We start from the raw sequence: 15,856 nt of genomic DNA on the forward strand, positions 1-15,856 counted from the left end.
TTTCTTCAAGGCCTGACAGCGTTCATCCAAATTCTGACTCAGGAGGTGGCTCACAAACAGTATAAACGGCACTGCATGTACTCTGCATCAAGGAAGCTCTGCTGCCTTCCTTGGAATAAATTATGCAAATATACAAGTCAGTTCAAGTGTGGCAGTCATAATATAGAGATTTTCATGGAAGTTTGGATAAGGGTGGGGAGTTTGGCAGGAGAAACAAGCATATCGGATAGAAGGTTAGGAAGAAAAGTGGCCAAGTTTTGTCTGCCTTGTAGAAAAACACTGCTCCTCCAAGTGTGGTTTGACTTAGCCTGGTATTCAGCGCTAGTCCTATTCAGAGTAGACCCATTGACGTTAAAAGACATTACTAACTAAGGTTCATTAATTTCAGTGGGTCTACTCTTAGGACTTAGTTGAATACAACCCTTCTTGTGTAGATTGTTACTCAGGAGTATGCAGCAAGCATGTGAAAGAGTTTTGCCTTTGGGGGGAGAATGTTATTTTGCTCAAATTCTGCTTGCAGGCTTCCCAGAGCCATCTGGTTGGCCTCTGTGAGAACAGAATGCTGGAGTAGATAGGCCTTTGGTCTACCTCAGCAGACCTCCTTTTAGTCTTATGTTCTTAACTTCAATTTCTGACCTCCCCCATAATAATTTCCCTTTATAAATTATTTTAATAGAGCCATTTTTAGATTTGTGCTGTTGCACAAATGAAATATATCTAATTGGATGGACCAGTAGCAATCCTTTCCATGTCTAGGGAAAGGAGTCCTTTTATCATGTCCCATTGACTCATGATAACCAAACTTCAATACCTCTTTCAACCTTACAGCATGGGTAATATCCTGGGCAAATTATGTGGAACATCCCTAATGAGATATGACAAGGTGCCCACTATTCAAAGTTTACAGAAAGAATTGAAGAGATTCTTGTTTTAATAAGCTCTTACAGCTGAATGAAAAAAGTGTTTAGTTCTGCCTTGGGTATTTGGATTATTTTTTAACCAATTTTAGTTATGTTTATTATATGGTTGTAAATCACCTTGAAATGTATATGAAAGGTGATTCATAAATTAAAATAATAATCATGCTGCTGCTGCTGTAACTTGGTTAGTCCTCTGTATGTATGCTTTCCCCCCTACTTTGAGGGCACTTGTAACAGTTAGTTGCTGTATAAAGATTAAAAAGCAGGTCTCTTACCTACAGGCTTCTAGTCAAAACACTTATCTGCAGAGATGGTAATAACACTAGAACAATTTTACTTCAAGTCTGCAGAGTCAGAGAACTCAGATTTCTATGTAGAAAGGTAACACCTTGCTTCTGCCTCAGAGTAAGTGAGCCAGCAATGGCCATCACAACATTCCATGACAGGAAAACCATGTTGAGTACGTGTTGCACAAGGTAATCCTTTCCTGCTGAACTTATTATTGATCAGTTTTAACAACAGAATGACCTTGAATTCTAGAGCATAAAGGAAGTCAGAATAATTTTGCTTTCTTCACTTTCTTGAGCCTGTTCATAGTTTTATAAGCCTCAGTATATCCCATTATTCATTTTGTTTCTTGAATGAAAAAGGCTCCAACATTTTAGTTTGAACAAACAACTAAGGGAAAATGATCAAAGCTGATGATAATATGGAAAGGTTTGTATTGCTTTGGATTGTATTAGCAGTTACTGTATTATTTTAAATACCCGGTACTGTAGAGAGCTAATTTATCAAAGTAATTTTTTGATAATGTGTCATGTATATATTTGGATCAAGTAAAGGAGGGTGAGTGAATTCTGAAACGGTCCATGCTGTAACGTTTACCCTGGGAAGGTGGAATTATTGCTGGAGATTCCACCGGTAACTATGTAACCTATGTGATCCTTACATGGAATACAGCCCCAGTGAAATCTGTTGTGTGAACATCTGAGGCAACATGTTTTGGATCGGAAATGTTTAACAATCAGTTTTAACAAACAAATGAGGCAACACTTACTACAAAATTAAGGGGTGAAATGAACGATACCACTTCAAACATGCAAGGAGAGGGGTCAAATTTTTAAATGCTCCCTGATGTTAAAAAAACCCCACCTCCTTGCAAATAGAAAACTAGCACAGGAGAGAAATGGATGGATTAGAATGTTTCTTTTTGACATGCTGTTTTTCTTAATTTACAAGAGGTTGTGATTTTTAAATACGGGAGAGGGGATTCAAAAATAGGACTCCCATATCTGGTCTGAAGGAGTATAGTCAAGAATCAAGTACTAAGAGAGACACACTCAGAATTGACTTTGATGGTATGCTAAAGGGTGCCTGCTCTTTATTTTTTTCCCAGATCATCAGAAGTTGGAGCGAGAAGCTCGAATTTGCCGTCTCCTGAAGCATTCCAACATTGGTAAGTATCTGTCTGGTGGGGGATGTTATTATTATTATTATAATTTATTTATACCCTGCCTTTCTTCCAAAGGCCCTCAAGGCGGCTTACAAAAAACACAAATATAAAAATACAATATAAAATACGTCAATAAAACAATACCATTTGCAAAATACAATTTAGAAATCATGACCAGCTGGAATGGAAGCAGGTAGCCTGATAGCATGGTGGCTACTGGAGAGCGCAAGGGCAGCTAGTCGCTCAGCAGAGGCGATGAAACAGCTCATGGATGGATCAGCTTTGGCATGGAAACAAAACACATCTTTGCTGCTGAAGCCACGAGGCATCCTTGTGAGCATGTTGTGCGGCACCCTCCTCCCCGTGCTCTGCCCCTCTGGTTCGCCTCTCGCTCGGGTTCCTTAGCCGCCATGAGGCTACGGAGATGCTGGATATGCTCGGGGTCAGTGGGGGCCGGCCGGCTCGACTCCAGGTACACATCCCGGCAGAGTGGCTGCTGCGACCAGGGGTCGCTCGCTGACAGCCTGAAGCGCACCGCAGGAGACTCTTGTCCTCGGCCAGGTTGTTGAAGCAGGGTGCGGGCAGTCCTTCAGCAATGGAAAAGATAGGAGAATGTTTGTTCACTCCTAGAGGCTAGTAATTTTGCATAATACCCAGGCTGAGAAGGCAGTTGTCCAGAAACTGTTCCAGCACATCTGCACATGTTTCTCTCCTTGGCCACATGGCATATGAAATCATTTCCAAGCTACAGTCATTTTCAGTGCTCCAGATTCTATCACACTGCATGAACAAAACCCAAATTCTGCAGTTAGAACATCTAGGTCCTGCAATTGAGACAAATCTTTAGTCAGCAACTAATTTTTTGAGTGAGTGGGTGATATGGTAGCCAAGCTGACAAGCCCAGCAGCCACTCCCCACCCATGGGATACTGATTTTTACTTGCTCCTTCTACTCTGCACTAATTCAAACATGCACTTTCCCACCTACATTGCATGCTTTATTTCAGGGGTGGGAACAAATGTCCCTTCAGCCCCAGCCAGCATTCTCAACGTTCAGGAATGATGGGAGTTGGAGTCCAAAAACATTTGGAGGATCACAGGGTCCCAACCAGTCCCTGCTTTATTCTATGTGTAAAATGCAAGTGGTTTTGCATTATTTGGAATGCCCAGACAGTCATTTTTACATGGCTGCAGAAGCTTGGTGAAGCTACCAATAGGTGATATTATGGATGATGTTGTTTCATGTGTGCTCTTGCATTTAGGTTGCATCTCATGGTATAAAACCATGGTGTCTGTGAAGGAATGGGTCTTTTAGCCATTCTGTGTGGGTTTTGGTTGTAAAATTTTAGTTGTAAAATAGCTGATTTTAGTTCAAAGAATGTTTAAAAGGTTCAGGGATGTTTTGCTTAGGAAGTTCTTCACAGCAGGATCAAAGGTTCAGAGATTAACTTGGAGATTGTTCTCTTTCTCATTTGCTAAAGGTTTTGGGGGGGATGAAAATATTATATTTAAGATGAGTTGGAAAATAAGATAGTTGCAGAACTGAGGAGAAAAAGAGTTATTGTGGAGTCACAGAAACTTGAAGAGCTGTAGTGGAAGAGCAGAAAGGAGTCAGGAGAAAACCACAAAGGGACCCAGAAGCTGACGTGAAGGATGCTAATTGATAAGATTTGACTTGGTTAGGAAAACAGTCTGAGTAGAATATGTGTAGCTGGATGCATTTATCTCTGCTTATTTTCCTTTACTCTTGTGGGTAACTACAAACTGTTAAATTTGTTTTTTTTCTAAAATAATTTTCTCAAACTAACTTGTTGCCTTACTAAAACCTTAATCAAAAGCTTACTTTGTTTTGAAAAATCTTGTTTTTAGGCCTTGTTATTAGCTCACATCTCATTGCCATACTACTCTACCTTATATTGGGAATAGGTTGGGCCAATTAAATACTGAGTTGTTTGTCTCCTTCCTTCTTATGGTGCAGGCTCAGGCTGTCTCTGTGGTCCTTATTAACCAGTCCAGCTTTCACTGTTGTTGTAGGAGTAGAATTTTGCACTGAACCCTCACTTCCTCAGTGACGGAGACAAAACAAATTATGCATAAATGCCAAAATTGCATTGGGTATTCTTTTTTGCATACTGACCCAGTCACACATTTTATGTGGATTTCCTTTTCACAGCCTCTAAGCTGTGGATATTTTTTCTGTCACAGTCTAAGGAAAATGGAAGGGCAGGAAAGAAGAGCAGTATATGTGAGGGAATAGTTTACAGCACTGAAATTGTTCCACATGTCTGTGGCTTTGCAATACAAATACAGAATCTGATATCTGGTGCAGAATTTGCTACTGGAAACCATGTTAATTCTGACGTTTTTGAGAGGAGATGGGGAAGAACCAGAGCATAGTTTGAACAGAATGCAGCAAACTTGTTGAAGCTAAGCAAGTCTGGGGATGGTTGTGTGAATAAATAAAAACTGCCACCTTCAGTTTTATGGGGGGGGGGAAGCCAGAGGTAAAAGTCATAAATAATAATGATTCTGGGAATCTTAATTTATTTTGGTACAGAGCTAACTATGGACAATAGTTCGGCAGTAGCCATTACTAATGAACACTTTTTAGTCTTCTTTTGATTCTGGATGTTTTGCAGAAATTGCTCCTGTGTATTCTGGTTTTCTCTCACTAATCATAGGAGCTTCTGTGGGGTCTGCCCTTGAAGGCAGTCCAGAAACTTTGATTAGTTTCAGAATGCTGCAGCCAAACTTGTGCCTGGTGTTGAAGGGTAGATCAATTTGTTTCCAGTTCAAGAAGCTGTCTTTAAAAGCTAATGTTGCAATCCTAACCCCTCTTACTTGGGAGTAAGCCCAACTGAATTCAACAGGACTTACTTCTAGACATGGTTAGGATTGTTCTGCCTGGGATCAGGCAGCCTCAGGTGTGGTTTTCTTCCTTAAACATGCTTGAGATACTTGCGGTTTCTGAGGACTGTTCTTTTCTCAGTGGAAGCCTGGTTGATGTTGACATGAGATAGACGGCTGAACAGTTGTGGCACCTAAATTATGGAATGGCATCCCGAGGGAAGTTTTTCTTTGCCTATTTTTAAAGGGCCTCTTAAGATTGCTTTATTCCACCATCTTTGCTTTAGTTAGAGCCTGTGATATGTCTTTAGTCTATTAGCTTAAAAAAAAATGATGCCCTTTTTACTTGGCTGGCTGTTAGGATTCTTTTTAATTTGCTGTGATATCTGTTTTTATTTCTAAGCCACCTTGAGTTTGATTTATCATAGAACCGTGGAGCATAAATTATTAAAATCAATCGAATCAATTGCTAAGTGCTAGAAATGTGCACATAAAACAAAACAAAAGCCTTTACTGTCATTAGCATGGAGGACCTTTCAGACTTTACATTAGAAATCTTCACAGGTCTTCACAGACTAATAAATATAAACAATAAATATTTAAAAAATGTGACAATACTAATCTGCCTGATTTACCACTTTGCCCTTTCCATCCCTGACCAGCCTATAACCTTTGTATCATCTTCATCTATACTGATCTTGAGGCGTTCTGCAAAATTATTGATCCAGATTTTGATGAATATGAAACTTACCATAGCAGCTCTGATATACACCATGTTTTGTTGAGAGCTTCTCACTAACATCTTATGGCTGCCATGTCATTCAGCTGATTTTTATCCCAAAGACACTGCCAAGTTTAAGGGGGCTCTAAAAAATGGTGCCTTCTGGGTCAGTCCTCTCTTGCCCACCAAGCACACTTTTGGACAGGGTGTGGAGTTCCTTTTTGGATCTGTGGGTCAGATCTTTATTTGGGCCCATCCCTGTAGTTGAACTTTGACAGGTGGGTGGGGCAACCTACCTAATGATCGTGTGGTATCATTTATGACATTAGATGATTGACAGGTGGCTTGTCCCGCACACCTGTCAAAAACTCTTGTGCAGCAGTTCCCAAGAGCCTGACAGCTTATGCCACTGTTGTTGCTACATAGCTATATGATCTATTGATCAAATTGGCATAGATCCAATTTATGTGTAGTTATCTTACAGCTCTAAAGCAAGCCTCATAAAGAAGCTTGTTACACTATCAATTGTATAAAATTAACTGATTAATAATATTTTTAAATGAAGCTAGGCTTTTGTTTGTAAGAGCTATTTTTCTGTGATTGGCATTAATTATTTTATTTTTATGCTTTGCCTGTAGGAGGTCTTATGTTCAGCCAATGGTACTCCTAATTACAGTAGGAATGGAGAATCTGTGCCCTCTAGATATTGTTGTACTCCATCAGCCCCAGTCAACATGGCTAATGGTCAGGGATGAGTTAACAGATCTCAGGCAGGGCTGTGGAGTCAGTACACCAAACCTTTGACTCCGACTCCTCTATTTTTCTACTGTGCGACTCCGACTCCGAATCCACCCAAAATTGCTTCCAACTCCACAGCCCTGGAAAGGGCTGTAAATGTCTTTTTAAATTGGAAGTTCTCATAGGAGCATTTTTATCGCTGCCTGAATGCGCTGATCTTGGCATCACAGCATTTGTCTTCATCTGGGTCCTGTGTCATACACTGACACACAAAATGTTTTCCATCTTGAGTTATGGTGAAATGCTCAACTACAGCTGACTTCACTGGAAGCTTCTTTGACATTTTGAATTTATATTTTAAAAAATTTGTCAATCAAAATTTATTTTGAAGCCGGAGTCGGTACATTTCTTCCGACTCCGACTCCACAACTCCGACTCCACAGCCCTGATCTCAGGTGACAGAATTCTGACAGAGGCCGTGGAGGGCCGCTACCAGTCAGAGTAGACAATACTGGCTTAGATGGACCAGTGGTCTGATTCAGTATGAGGCAATCTTATGATTCCTGTATTGGCATTAGACTGCGTGTCACATGGTCAGGTTGCTACAGGATTGCAAGAATTATTCAGCGGAAGAGTTACTGAATAGTCAAGGCCAGAGAGCTTGTGTCCAGTTCTGAAGATTATATAAATCCCATTGCTTTTTAGTCTAATCTCTGGTTTAAATAAAAAAATAGCTGAGAGGTGTTGATTTTACTAGACAAAGGGTGCCAAATCCAGAGCCTCAGAGGGATCTTGTACATTTACAAAGTCCTGTGAATCAAAGGAGAAATTTCACCAGGTATGACTTCTCCCATCATGAAAATAGCGTAAGTATGAAATCCTTCTGTGGCGTTCTTAAAGCAGGAATTAGCAACTGGCAGCTCCTGAGTCATATCTGGGCCCCTGAGGAGTGTCAGCTGGCCATCCAATTGCCAACCTAGAGGTAAGAAGAGAATATGAAGACAGCAGTGGTTGTTGCCATGTGACTTGCCAGAAGTCTAATGGGGGTCCACTTGTTCCTCAAAATGACATCCAGTAATATTAGTTGCTAATCAAGGTCAACTCATCATTCGTTCATTCATTGGCGATTACTCATGGCCGAGTAAGATTGTCTTCCAAGATAAGGTCTTTAAAAGTGGGTCCGTAAGTGACTGTGGAGGCCAATTCTGGATCCACCATGCCTCCCACAGTGAGGACATAGGTTTCCAGATGGAAGATGGTCGCGATGAGGATTTGTTTGATGTGCCTTCCGCTTAGCTCGTTTGTCCCTTTCGCCCTGTATTCATGCTTCTTCGAAGTCCACAGCACCTTTGATAATAGCCGACCTCCATTTGGGACGTTCATTTATTTATTTATTTATTATCATTATTTTTACCCCGCCCTTTTTCCAAAACTGGAACTCACGGCGGCTTCCAGATAAAAGAACACATATAATTAAAAATATACAAAAGTCTAGATTAAAATTGAATTAAACTATTTACAGTATTAAAACCATTCATACATACAGTTAAAATAATTCAAACTCAGTTTAAAATAATACAATTAGACAATAGCAATGCAGCACCCTTCAAGTCCTGTCCTTAACGGCTTTCAGTTCCAAAGGCTTGTTGAAATAAAAAAGTCTTTGCTTGCCGACGGAAGGACTGCAAGGAGGGGGCCATTCTTGCTTCCCTAGGAAGGGAGTTCCAAAGCCTTGGGGCAGCCACTGAAAAGGCCCTATCTCGTGTCCCCACTAGTCATGCTTGTGAGGATGTAGGTATTGAGAGAAGGGCCTCTCCTGAGGATCTCAGGGCCCGGGCAGGCTCATATAGGGAGATACGGTCTGACAGATAGCCTGGACCTAAGCCATATAGGGCTTTATAGGTCATCACCAGCACTTTGAATTGTGTCCGGAAACAGAATGGCAACCAGTGGAGCTTTTGTAACAGGGGAGTCGTATGGTCCCTGTAACCAGCCCCAGTTAACATTCTGGCTGCAGCACATTGCACCAACTGAAGTTTCCGAACAGTCTTCAGAGGCAGCCCCACGTAGAGCGTGTTACAGTAATCTAAATGGGATGTAACTAAGGCATGTGTCACTGTGGCCAGATCAGACGGCTCAAGGAACGGGCGCAGTTGGCACACTAATCTTAATTGTGCAAAAGCACTCCTGGCCACCGCAGAAACCTGGGCCTCCAAATTTAAAGCTGAGTCCAGGAGCACACCCAAACTGCGAACCTGTGTCTTCAGGGGGAGTGTAACCCCATCCAGCACAGGCTGAATCCCTATTCCCTGATTTGCCTTTCGACTGACCAGGAGCACCTCTGTCTTGTCTGGATTAAGCTTCAATTTGTTCGCCCTCATCCAGTCCACCACTGATGACAGACACCGGTTTAAAACCAAGACAGCTTCCTTGGAGTTAGGTGGAAAGGAGAAGTAGAGTTGGGTGTCATCAGCATACTGATGGCACCGAACCCCAAACCCCCAGACAACCTCTCCCAGTGGTTTCATGTAGATGTTAAATAGCATGGGGGACAAAACTGAGCCCTGAGGGACCCCACAGGCCAACGGCCAAGGAGTCGAACAGGAATCCCCCCAGCACCACTTTCTGGGTTCGTCCCTCCAGGAAGGAACGGAGCCACTGTAAAACAGTGCCCCCAAGTCCCATCCCAGCAAGGCAGCCCAGAAGGATACCATGGTCGATGGTATCGAAAGCCGCTGAGAGGTCCAGCAGAACCAACAGGAACACACTCCCCCTGTCCAGTTCTCTGCGTAGGTCATCCACCAAGGCGACCAAAGCTGTCTCTGTCCCATAACCAGGCCTGAAACCAGATTGAAATGGATCTAGATACTCCGTTTCATCCAGGAATCCCTGGAGCTGGGAGGCCACCACACGCTCTATTACCTTGCCCAAAAATGGGATATTGGACACTTGTCCGATAATTATCCATTATGGAGGGATCCAGGGATGGCTTTTTCAACAAAGGCCTTACAACTGCCACCTTTAGGCACGCTGGAACTCTGCCTTGTTGTAAGGAGGCATTGATCACTCCCTTCACCCACTCAGCCAGTCCCTCTCTGGCGCATTTAATGAGCCAGGAAGGGCAGGGGTCTAGAAGACATGTGGTGGCTCTCACCTCTCCAAGGATCCTGTCCACATCCTCGGGCTGTACAAATTGAAAAGAATCCATTATTACTGGACAGGCAGGAGCCAAAGTTACATCCACTGAGACTGTATCAACTATAGCATCCAAGTCGGAACGAATCTGAGTGATTTTATCTGCAAAGTGCCGTGCAAATTCTTGGCAGCGGCCTGTTGAATGGTCTATATTATCCCTATGGGGGCCAAGATGTAGAAGACCTCTGACCACTCGAAACAGCTCCGCTGGACAGCTCCCTGCAGACACAATAGTGGCAGAAAAGAATGCTTTCTTTGCTGCCCGTACTGCCACGGAGTAGGCCTTCAAATAGGCTCTAGCCTGTGTTCGATCAGACTCGCTCCGAGTCTTCCGCCAATGTCGCTCTAGTCTCCGTCTCATTCGTTTCATCACCGCCAGCTCCTTGGTAAACCAAGGGGCTGGTCTGGCTCCACTTCGTGAGAGGGGACGCTCAGGAGCATTTGTGTCCACCGCCCTGGCCATTTCCCCATTCCAGAGGTCAACCAGAGCTTCGACAGAATCGCCTGCCGAGGTGACAGGAAAATCCCCAAGAGCCATCAGGAAACCATCTGGATCCATCAGCCTCCTGGGGCGGACCATCCTAATCGGTCCCCCACCCCTGCAGAGGTTCTGAGTCCCAGTGAGTCTAAACCCAACCAGGTAGTGGTCTGTCCATGATAATGGAACTACAGAAAGTTCCTCCACACCAAGATCACCATAATCCCCCTCCACACAGAAAACAAGGTCCAGGGTGTGGCCAGCAACATGAGTGGGGCCAGATATTACTTGGGACAGATCCATGGCTGTTCATGGGCCAAGACTTTCCAGTTCTTGATGAACATGTTACATTTTTTTAGATTCGCTTTAAGAACATCTTTAAACCTCTTTTGCTGTCCACCGATATTCCGTTTTCCATCCTTAAGTAGGGCACTTTCCTATATGAAAGATCTGAGCAGTGAACAGTAACAGAGGGGAGTATGATGGAAGGGAAGGAGAGTGTTATGAGAAAGAAATGTGTTTACCGGTTTATTTTACCAGTGCAAAATAATACATAATTTGGTACCGTGCATCACCAGGAAATAGTTCTCTAATAATGCGTACGCTTGTGTCATTAGTACTTAAACAATTCAGAAATATAAAACATTTCCAGTGGAAAAGGAAAAGACAGGAACATTTAAATGGCTAAAAGAAAAAATATATCCAGAATTGGGAAATTCCATTAATGGCTAGCAGAGTTGTGCAAATCTGGAACAAACAGGACAAGGGAAATGTTGGGGGACAGCGAAGTAAGAATTAGGATTCAGCTGAGAGAGCACTTTGCACATGTACAATGGACATGTACAATGTTTTCAGCCTTCTCTTTCTCTAGCAAAAACAATAAAACAAAAATTAGGAGTACCAACCAGACTGAGGTTTGAATCCCTGTTTAGGCTATTAAGTTCACTCGTTGGACTTGGGCACTCTGTCTTGATTCAGACATGACAAGATCTGGTTTGTCATTAATATGCATGAAATATGGTGAGCCTCAAGCGTGCGTGCTTCCTTTGCATATGAAGTGAGAGCATTTCAAGTATCTGGTCAAGTTTTGTAACAAAAATGCTTCCTCATTCTGCCTGAATACAGGAAATTGTGGGCTGTATAAACTATGGTTCGTTAACAGAATATCAAACCAGGTTCAAACTGGGGTCAGGCCTTTCTTACTCAGCCTAGCCTGCCTCACAGGGTTGCTATGAAGATAAACATGGAGTAATCCCATCTGCGTACAATCCCATCTATGTACACTACCCTCTCCTCTTTACTGGAAAAGCAGGATGTAAAATGTTCAGAATAAGCGAAAGCAGCAACTGCTCATATGTGTTGTGGACTGCACATTCTCTTTGCATAACAGATTGCTCAAACCCCCTCTCTTCTCACCCTTGCTAGTTTCAATGCACCCCTAGGTAATCTTACAAGCCCACTGCAATTGTTCATGTCAGCACGGATGGTAGAACAAGAGTTTCTAGTAAGCAGCATGTTAAGTCTTTCTTTCCTTCTTAAACAACTGGCCAGTTAAAACTATGACATCCCTCTCGCCTTCTCCATTTTGGGCAGTCTGTTTATTCCAGTCATTTTGTTTGAATCCTTTTTTTTGGGGGGGGGTCCTTTTTTTAGTCCTCTGTTTTTCTCCCTTTGAAATACATTAGTTTCTATGGAAACCATGTCGTCATAGGTACCTTCTAGGTAGGTTTAGAGACTGCCACAAGTGCAAAAAGAAAAAAAAACAGTTTATTATATAATGGAGCTGAAGCAGATGCCGCAGCTTGGGAAATCTTGATGAGGTATACAGGAGGTATATAGGCTCTGTGCAGTGGGGAGTTTGTGACAGGAAGATGGGCACTTTAGTCTTCAGTGCATGATGTGGGGATTTGTGCCTTCAAGCTTGGATTCTTCAAGAGGATTTAAGGAAGTTATTAGGCGTTTGTCACCAGCTGAAATTCAGTAGCTTCTGGACACCTGATTCTTTGAAGCTAATGTGAAGTGAGGTGAGGTGTACCTCCATAAGGAAATGCAAACAGTTGTTACGATAGGTGACAAATTCTCCTTGATCCCTTACAGACATTCATTTGACAGAACAGGAGGCAGAATCTCAACCCTACAGTACAATACAAAAGTGGCATCATTTGGGATGGAGATGGGTGGGGAGAGGAAGGTACAACGCAATGTTGGACCTCTTGCACATGAAGTACATCCCTCCTGCAGGCTATTTCAGCTTTGCTTCCCCTCCGCTCCCTGCAGTGCTCAGTTTTACTTAATGCCCTACAGTCCTACTGAGTCTTTACTCATATTTTAGAAGTTTACTGAATAGTATTATTGTATTTTTTGTATAATATTGATCTTTTTCTGATTTTTCATAAATGATTTAGTAAACTGCTTAGAGATCCTGCAATATTAAGTGGTATATAAATTGTATCGATGTTTAAATAAAAAAGAGAAACCTGGGTAGATATGAATAGTTTAAAGACACTGTCTGGCTAACCAGGGGAGCCGTGTTCACTTTGGTGGATGAAACAGGCCATCCTCTGGATGGATCTAACCATGGAGGACAAATGTGCAGGGAGTGAAATTGGTCTGGGTTTGGGCCAGATGCTGTTGGAGATATAAGACTGGTTCATCTCAGTTTTGTTACCTAATATAAAAGACAAATTGGACTTGCAACAAAACGTCGGAAATGTTTCGCCAGGCAGCCAGATAAGACCTTTTCCAGAATACTCTATTCCACTCCCCCATCCCTGATTTTGCCTCCCCCCAAGTCAGCATTCCATTTTAAAGAATGAATTTGCAATTGGTATAGGCTGCCTACTAAAAGTGAACTTTTTCTCTGCTATAGAATATTGCCACACTTATTTTCTAAATGCTCTGTCTTAAGAATTTCTCTGGATGTTGTGAATTAGGCTCACTTGAGTATTCTCCCCTTTTGGTAGTAGCCTCGGGGCATTCTGTACTACAAACACATATCTGTACACATTCACCTATCATTGTTTCCTCCAAAGGATCCTGGAAGTTGTAGTTTGGTAAGTGTGCTAAGAACTCTCTGTTCAAGATCCCTAGCTCTTGTCAAACAGCTACATTTCCTTGGATTCCCTGGGGAAAAGGAATGACAAGTATACATCTATGCTGTAGATATGCCTTTAAACTCCAGTTGAAAACTGGATATTCAACACAGCCATGGTGACTTGGTAGCCTTCTACACTCCCTTGGCCTTGCTGACTGATAATAGTGCAGTGCTGTTGGTGGATCTGGCCCTCGGAAGTGAGGCATCGTTCAGCATGAATTTTCAGCACAGAGCATGACTGCTAGTCATATTTTTGGCAGAATTAACCTGTTTATAAGCATTGGCCCTGTATTTGTGTTTCTTGCTAGGCATTTTCTCTTCGTCTGAGAAGAACTTTTGGAGACATAATATTTCATTTCCAAAGGAACCCCCGCCCCTCCGCTTTCTATTTGATTAACATTATTCTGGTGAGGAACAACTTAATGTCTTGAAGCCCAGAAAAAGAATCTGGTCTCAAAGGCCCCTGATTATTTTTGTTTCCTTGAGGAGAGCTGGCTCTTGACCTATCTAGTGCGGAGGAAAGGGTACGTATCACTGCACACATTTTCTTACATCAGTTCAACTTTGTAGCAAAGTTGAATCTTCGGCAGCATTTAAGGTGCTTCAGCCTGAAAAGATACAAGTGTACTTTGAGAAGGACAAGGATGGCCTTCACTCATTGGATGAAATGTTTCCTGCTCTCCTTTTTCTTTAAATGAAATAAGAGAGCTTCACATCTATGCAGTGCCAGCCCTGTCAATAGGCAGAGGAGGCACTTGTCTTAGGCAACTGATTTTGGGTATAATGAAAAGGTAGTAAATTGTTAGTTATTTATGATTATGAGTATGTTTTTACTCCCAGGGAGAGACATTCGTGAGATTTTCTGCCTCAGGTGCCAAAATAACTTGGTCAGCCTTGGGTACAACGCAATTTAATTCGAACAAGTTGGACATCATTTGCTGTTCTGCCTTAGACAGCAAAATATTTTTGGGTTCTGCCTCTGTGTTCCATTTCAAGAGGTCTGGCATTTCTATTCTGACTCTATAATAAATGAAGAAAAGATGTATATTGGGGCTGTTTTCTTGTCCAAATGACCTGGTGCTGAAATGTTTTCTGGGGATCTCCCTTTCTCTGATCTACATGCCAGGTCTGAACTTCTAGGGAGTGCAGATTATTTAATTTATATATTGCTAAATGCCAAAACAGGCTTCTAAGCAGTTTACAAGTATAAAAACCAATGACATATTCATAATGAAAATACACAGTAAAAACAACCCAATTAAAACACTAAAATATAAACCATCTATAATTAAAATATACAATAAAATAATCCTGTTACATAGATGTAGAGGATGCACTATATCCATGAAACTTTTGATTCCTCTAATAATGCTGAGGGTTCATCAGTGTCATTATTGCTACACCAGCTCTCTTCCTCCAGAAAAGACTGGTAAAATGTACCACTGGTCCTTTGGGATAGAAAAATAGATACAGGAGGCGTTAGTAGAGAAACCAAAATAAACAACTTCAGACTTGGATTCTGGATGCCTAGCTCTATGCTGTGAGAGAGACTATTGCTTCCTATTGTGATGTGAAAGTATTTCTTCACAAATTCATATTTCATATCTTACAAGAAGTCCCCTACATCCTTTTGAAAATGTCTTTTCTTATTTCTAGACCAAAATCTCCTTTTTCTGTGAAAAGAATGACAGACAACAATAATGTGTTACTGTCTGTACCAGACAGCCAGTGTGGTCTAGTGGTTAGAGTGTCAGGGAAGGAATAGGGCAGCCTTTCCCAAGTAGTGGGCCACCAGATGTTGTTGGACCACAACTCCCATCAGCCTCAGCCAGCATTGCCAATGGTCAGGAAAGATGGGAATTGTGGTCCAACAACATCTGGTGGCCCACTAGTTGGGAAAGGCTGGAATAGGGAGACCTAGGTTCAAATTCCCACTCAGCCATGAAGCTTATTAGATGACCTTGAGCTTGTCACCGCCTCTCAGCCTAACCTGCCTCACAGGCTTCTTGTGAAGATGGGAAAGAGAGAACCATGTACTTGAGGGCCGCAGCTGGTCAGCCATCATCCAGGGGCCACATATAGTAGTGTAGTAGCAAATTCAGAAGTGCAGGGTCCCTTCATGATAGTCACACCCAACACCCCCCACAGCTACTCCCCCTTCTAAGATTATACAATCTTCTAAAATTATAGCCAGGCTTGACTACTGCTTTCTGCTTCTCTGTCACTGTCACCGTTTGACTGTCCTTCCTCACTGTCAAAGATATTGCTTAAATTACTGAATTCAGTGTCTACACTTTTATCTCCTGCCTGATGATGTAGATGGGATGCTACCATCAGGGTCCACTGTCCCTTCTTCTGCAGCTACAGAATTCTCACTCTCCACAGCTTGTCTTGGCTTTTTGAAGTAGGGA

General features: G+C 42.3%; 1 protein-coding gene across 19 annotated transcripts in view; it reads left to right on the forward strand.

The window, feature by feature from the left end:
- CAMK2B (calcium/calmodulin dependent protein kinase II beta) overlaps positions 1–15,856 on the forward strand; it is a 273,787-nt gene that overhangs the window by 128,623 nt on the left and 129,308 nt on the right. For all 19 annotated transcript variants that reach the window (XM_061593504.1, XM_061593513.1, XM_061593514.1 and 16 more), the window contains one exon: positions 2,317–2,376. In XM_061593504.1, coding sequence (XP_061449488.1) covers positions 2,317–2,376 — 60 coding nt within the window. The remainder of the gene's footprint in view (positions 1–2,316; positions 2,377–15,856) is intronic.

Source organism: Rhineura floridana, chromosome 12 (assembly GCF_030035675.1).
Source record: "Rhineura floridana isolate rRhiFlo1 chromosome 12, rRhiFlo1.hap2, whole genome shotgun sequence".
In the NCBI taxonomy this organism is placed as follows: Eukaryota; Metazoa; Chordata; class Lepidosauria; order Squamata; family Rhineuridae; genus Rhineura; species Rhineura floridana.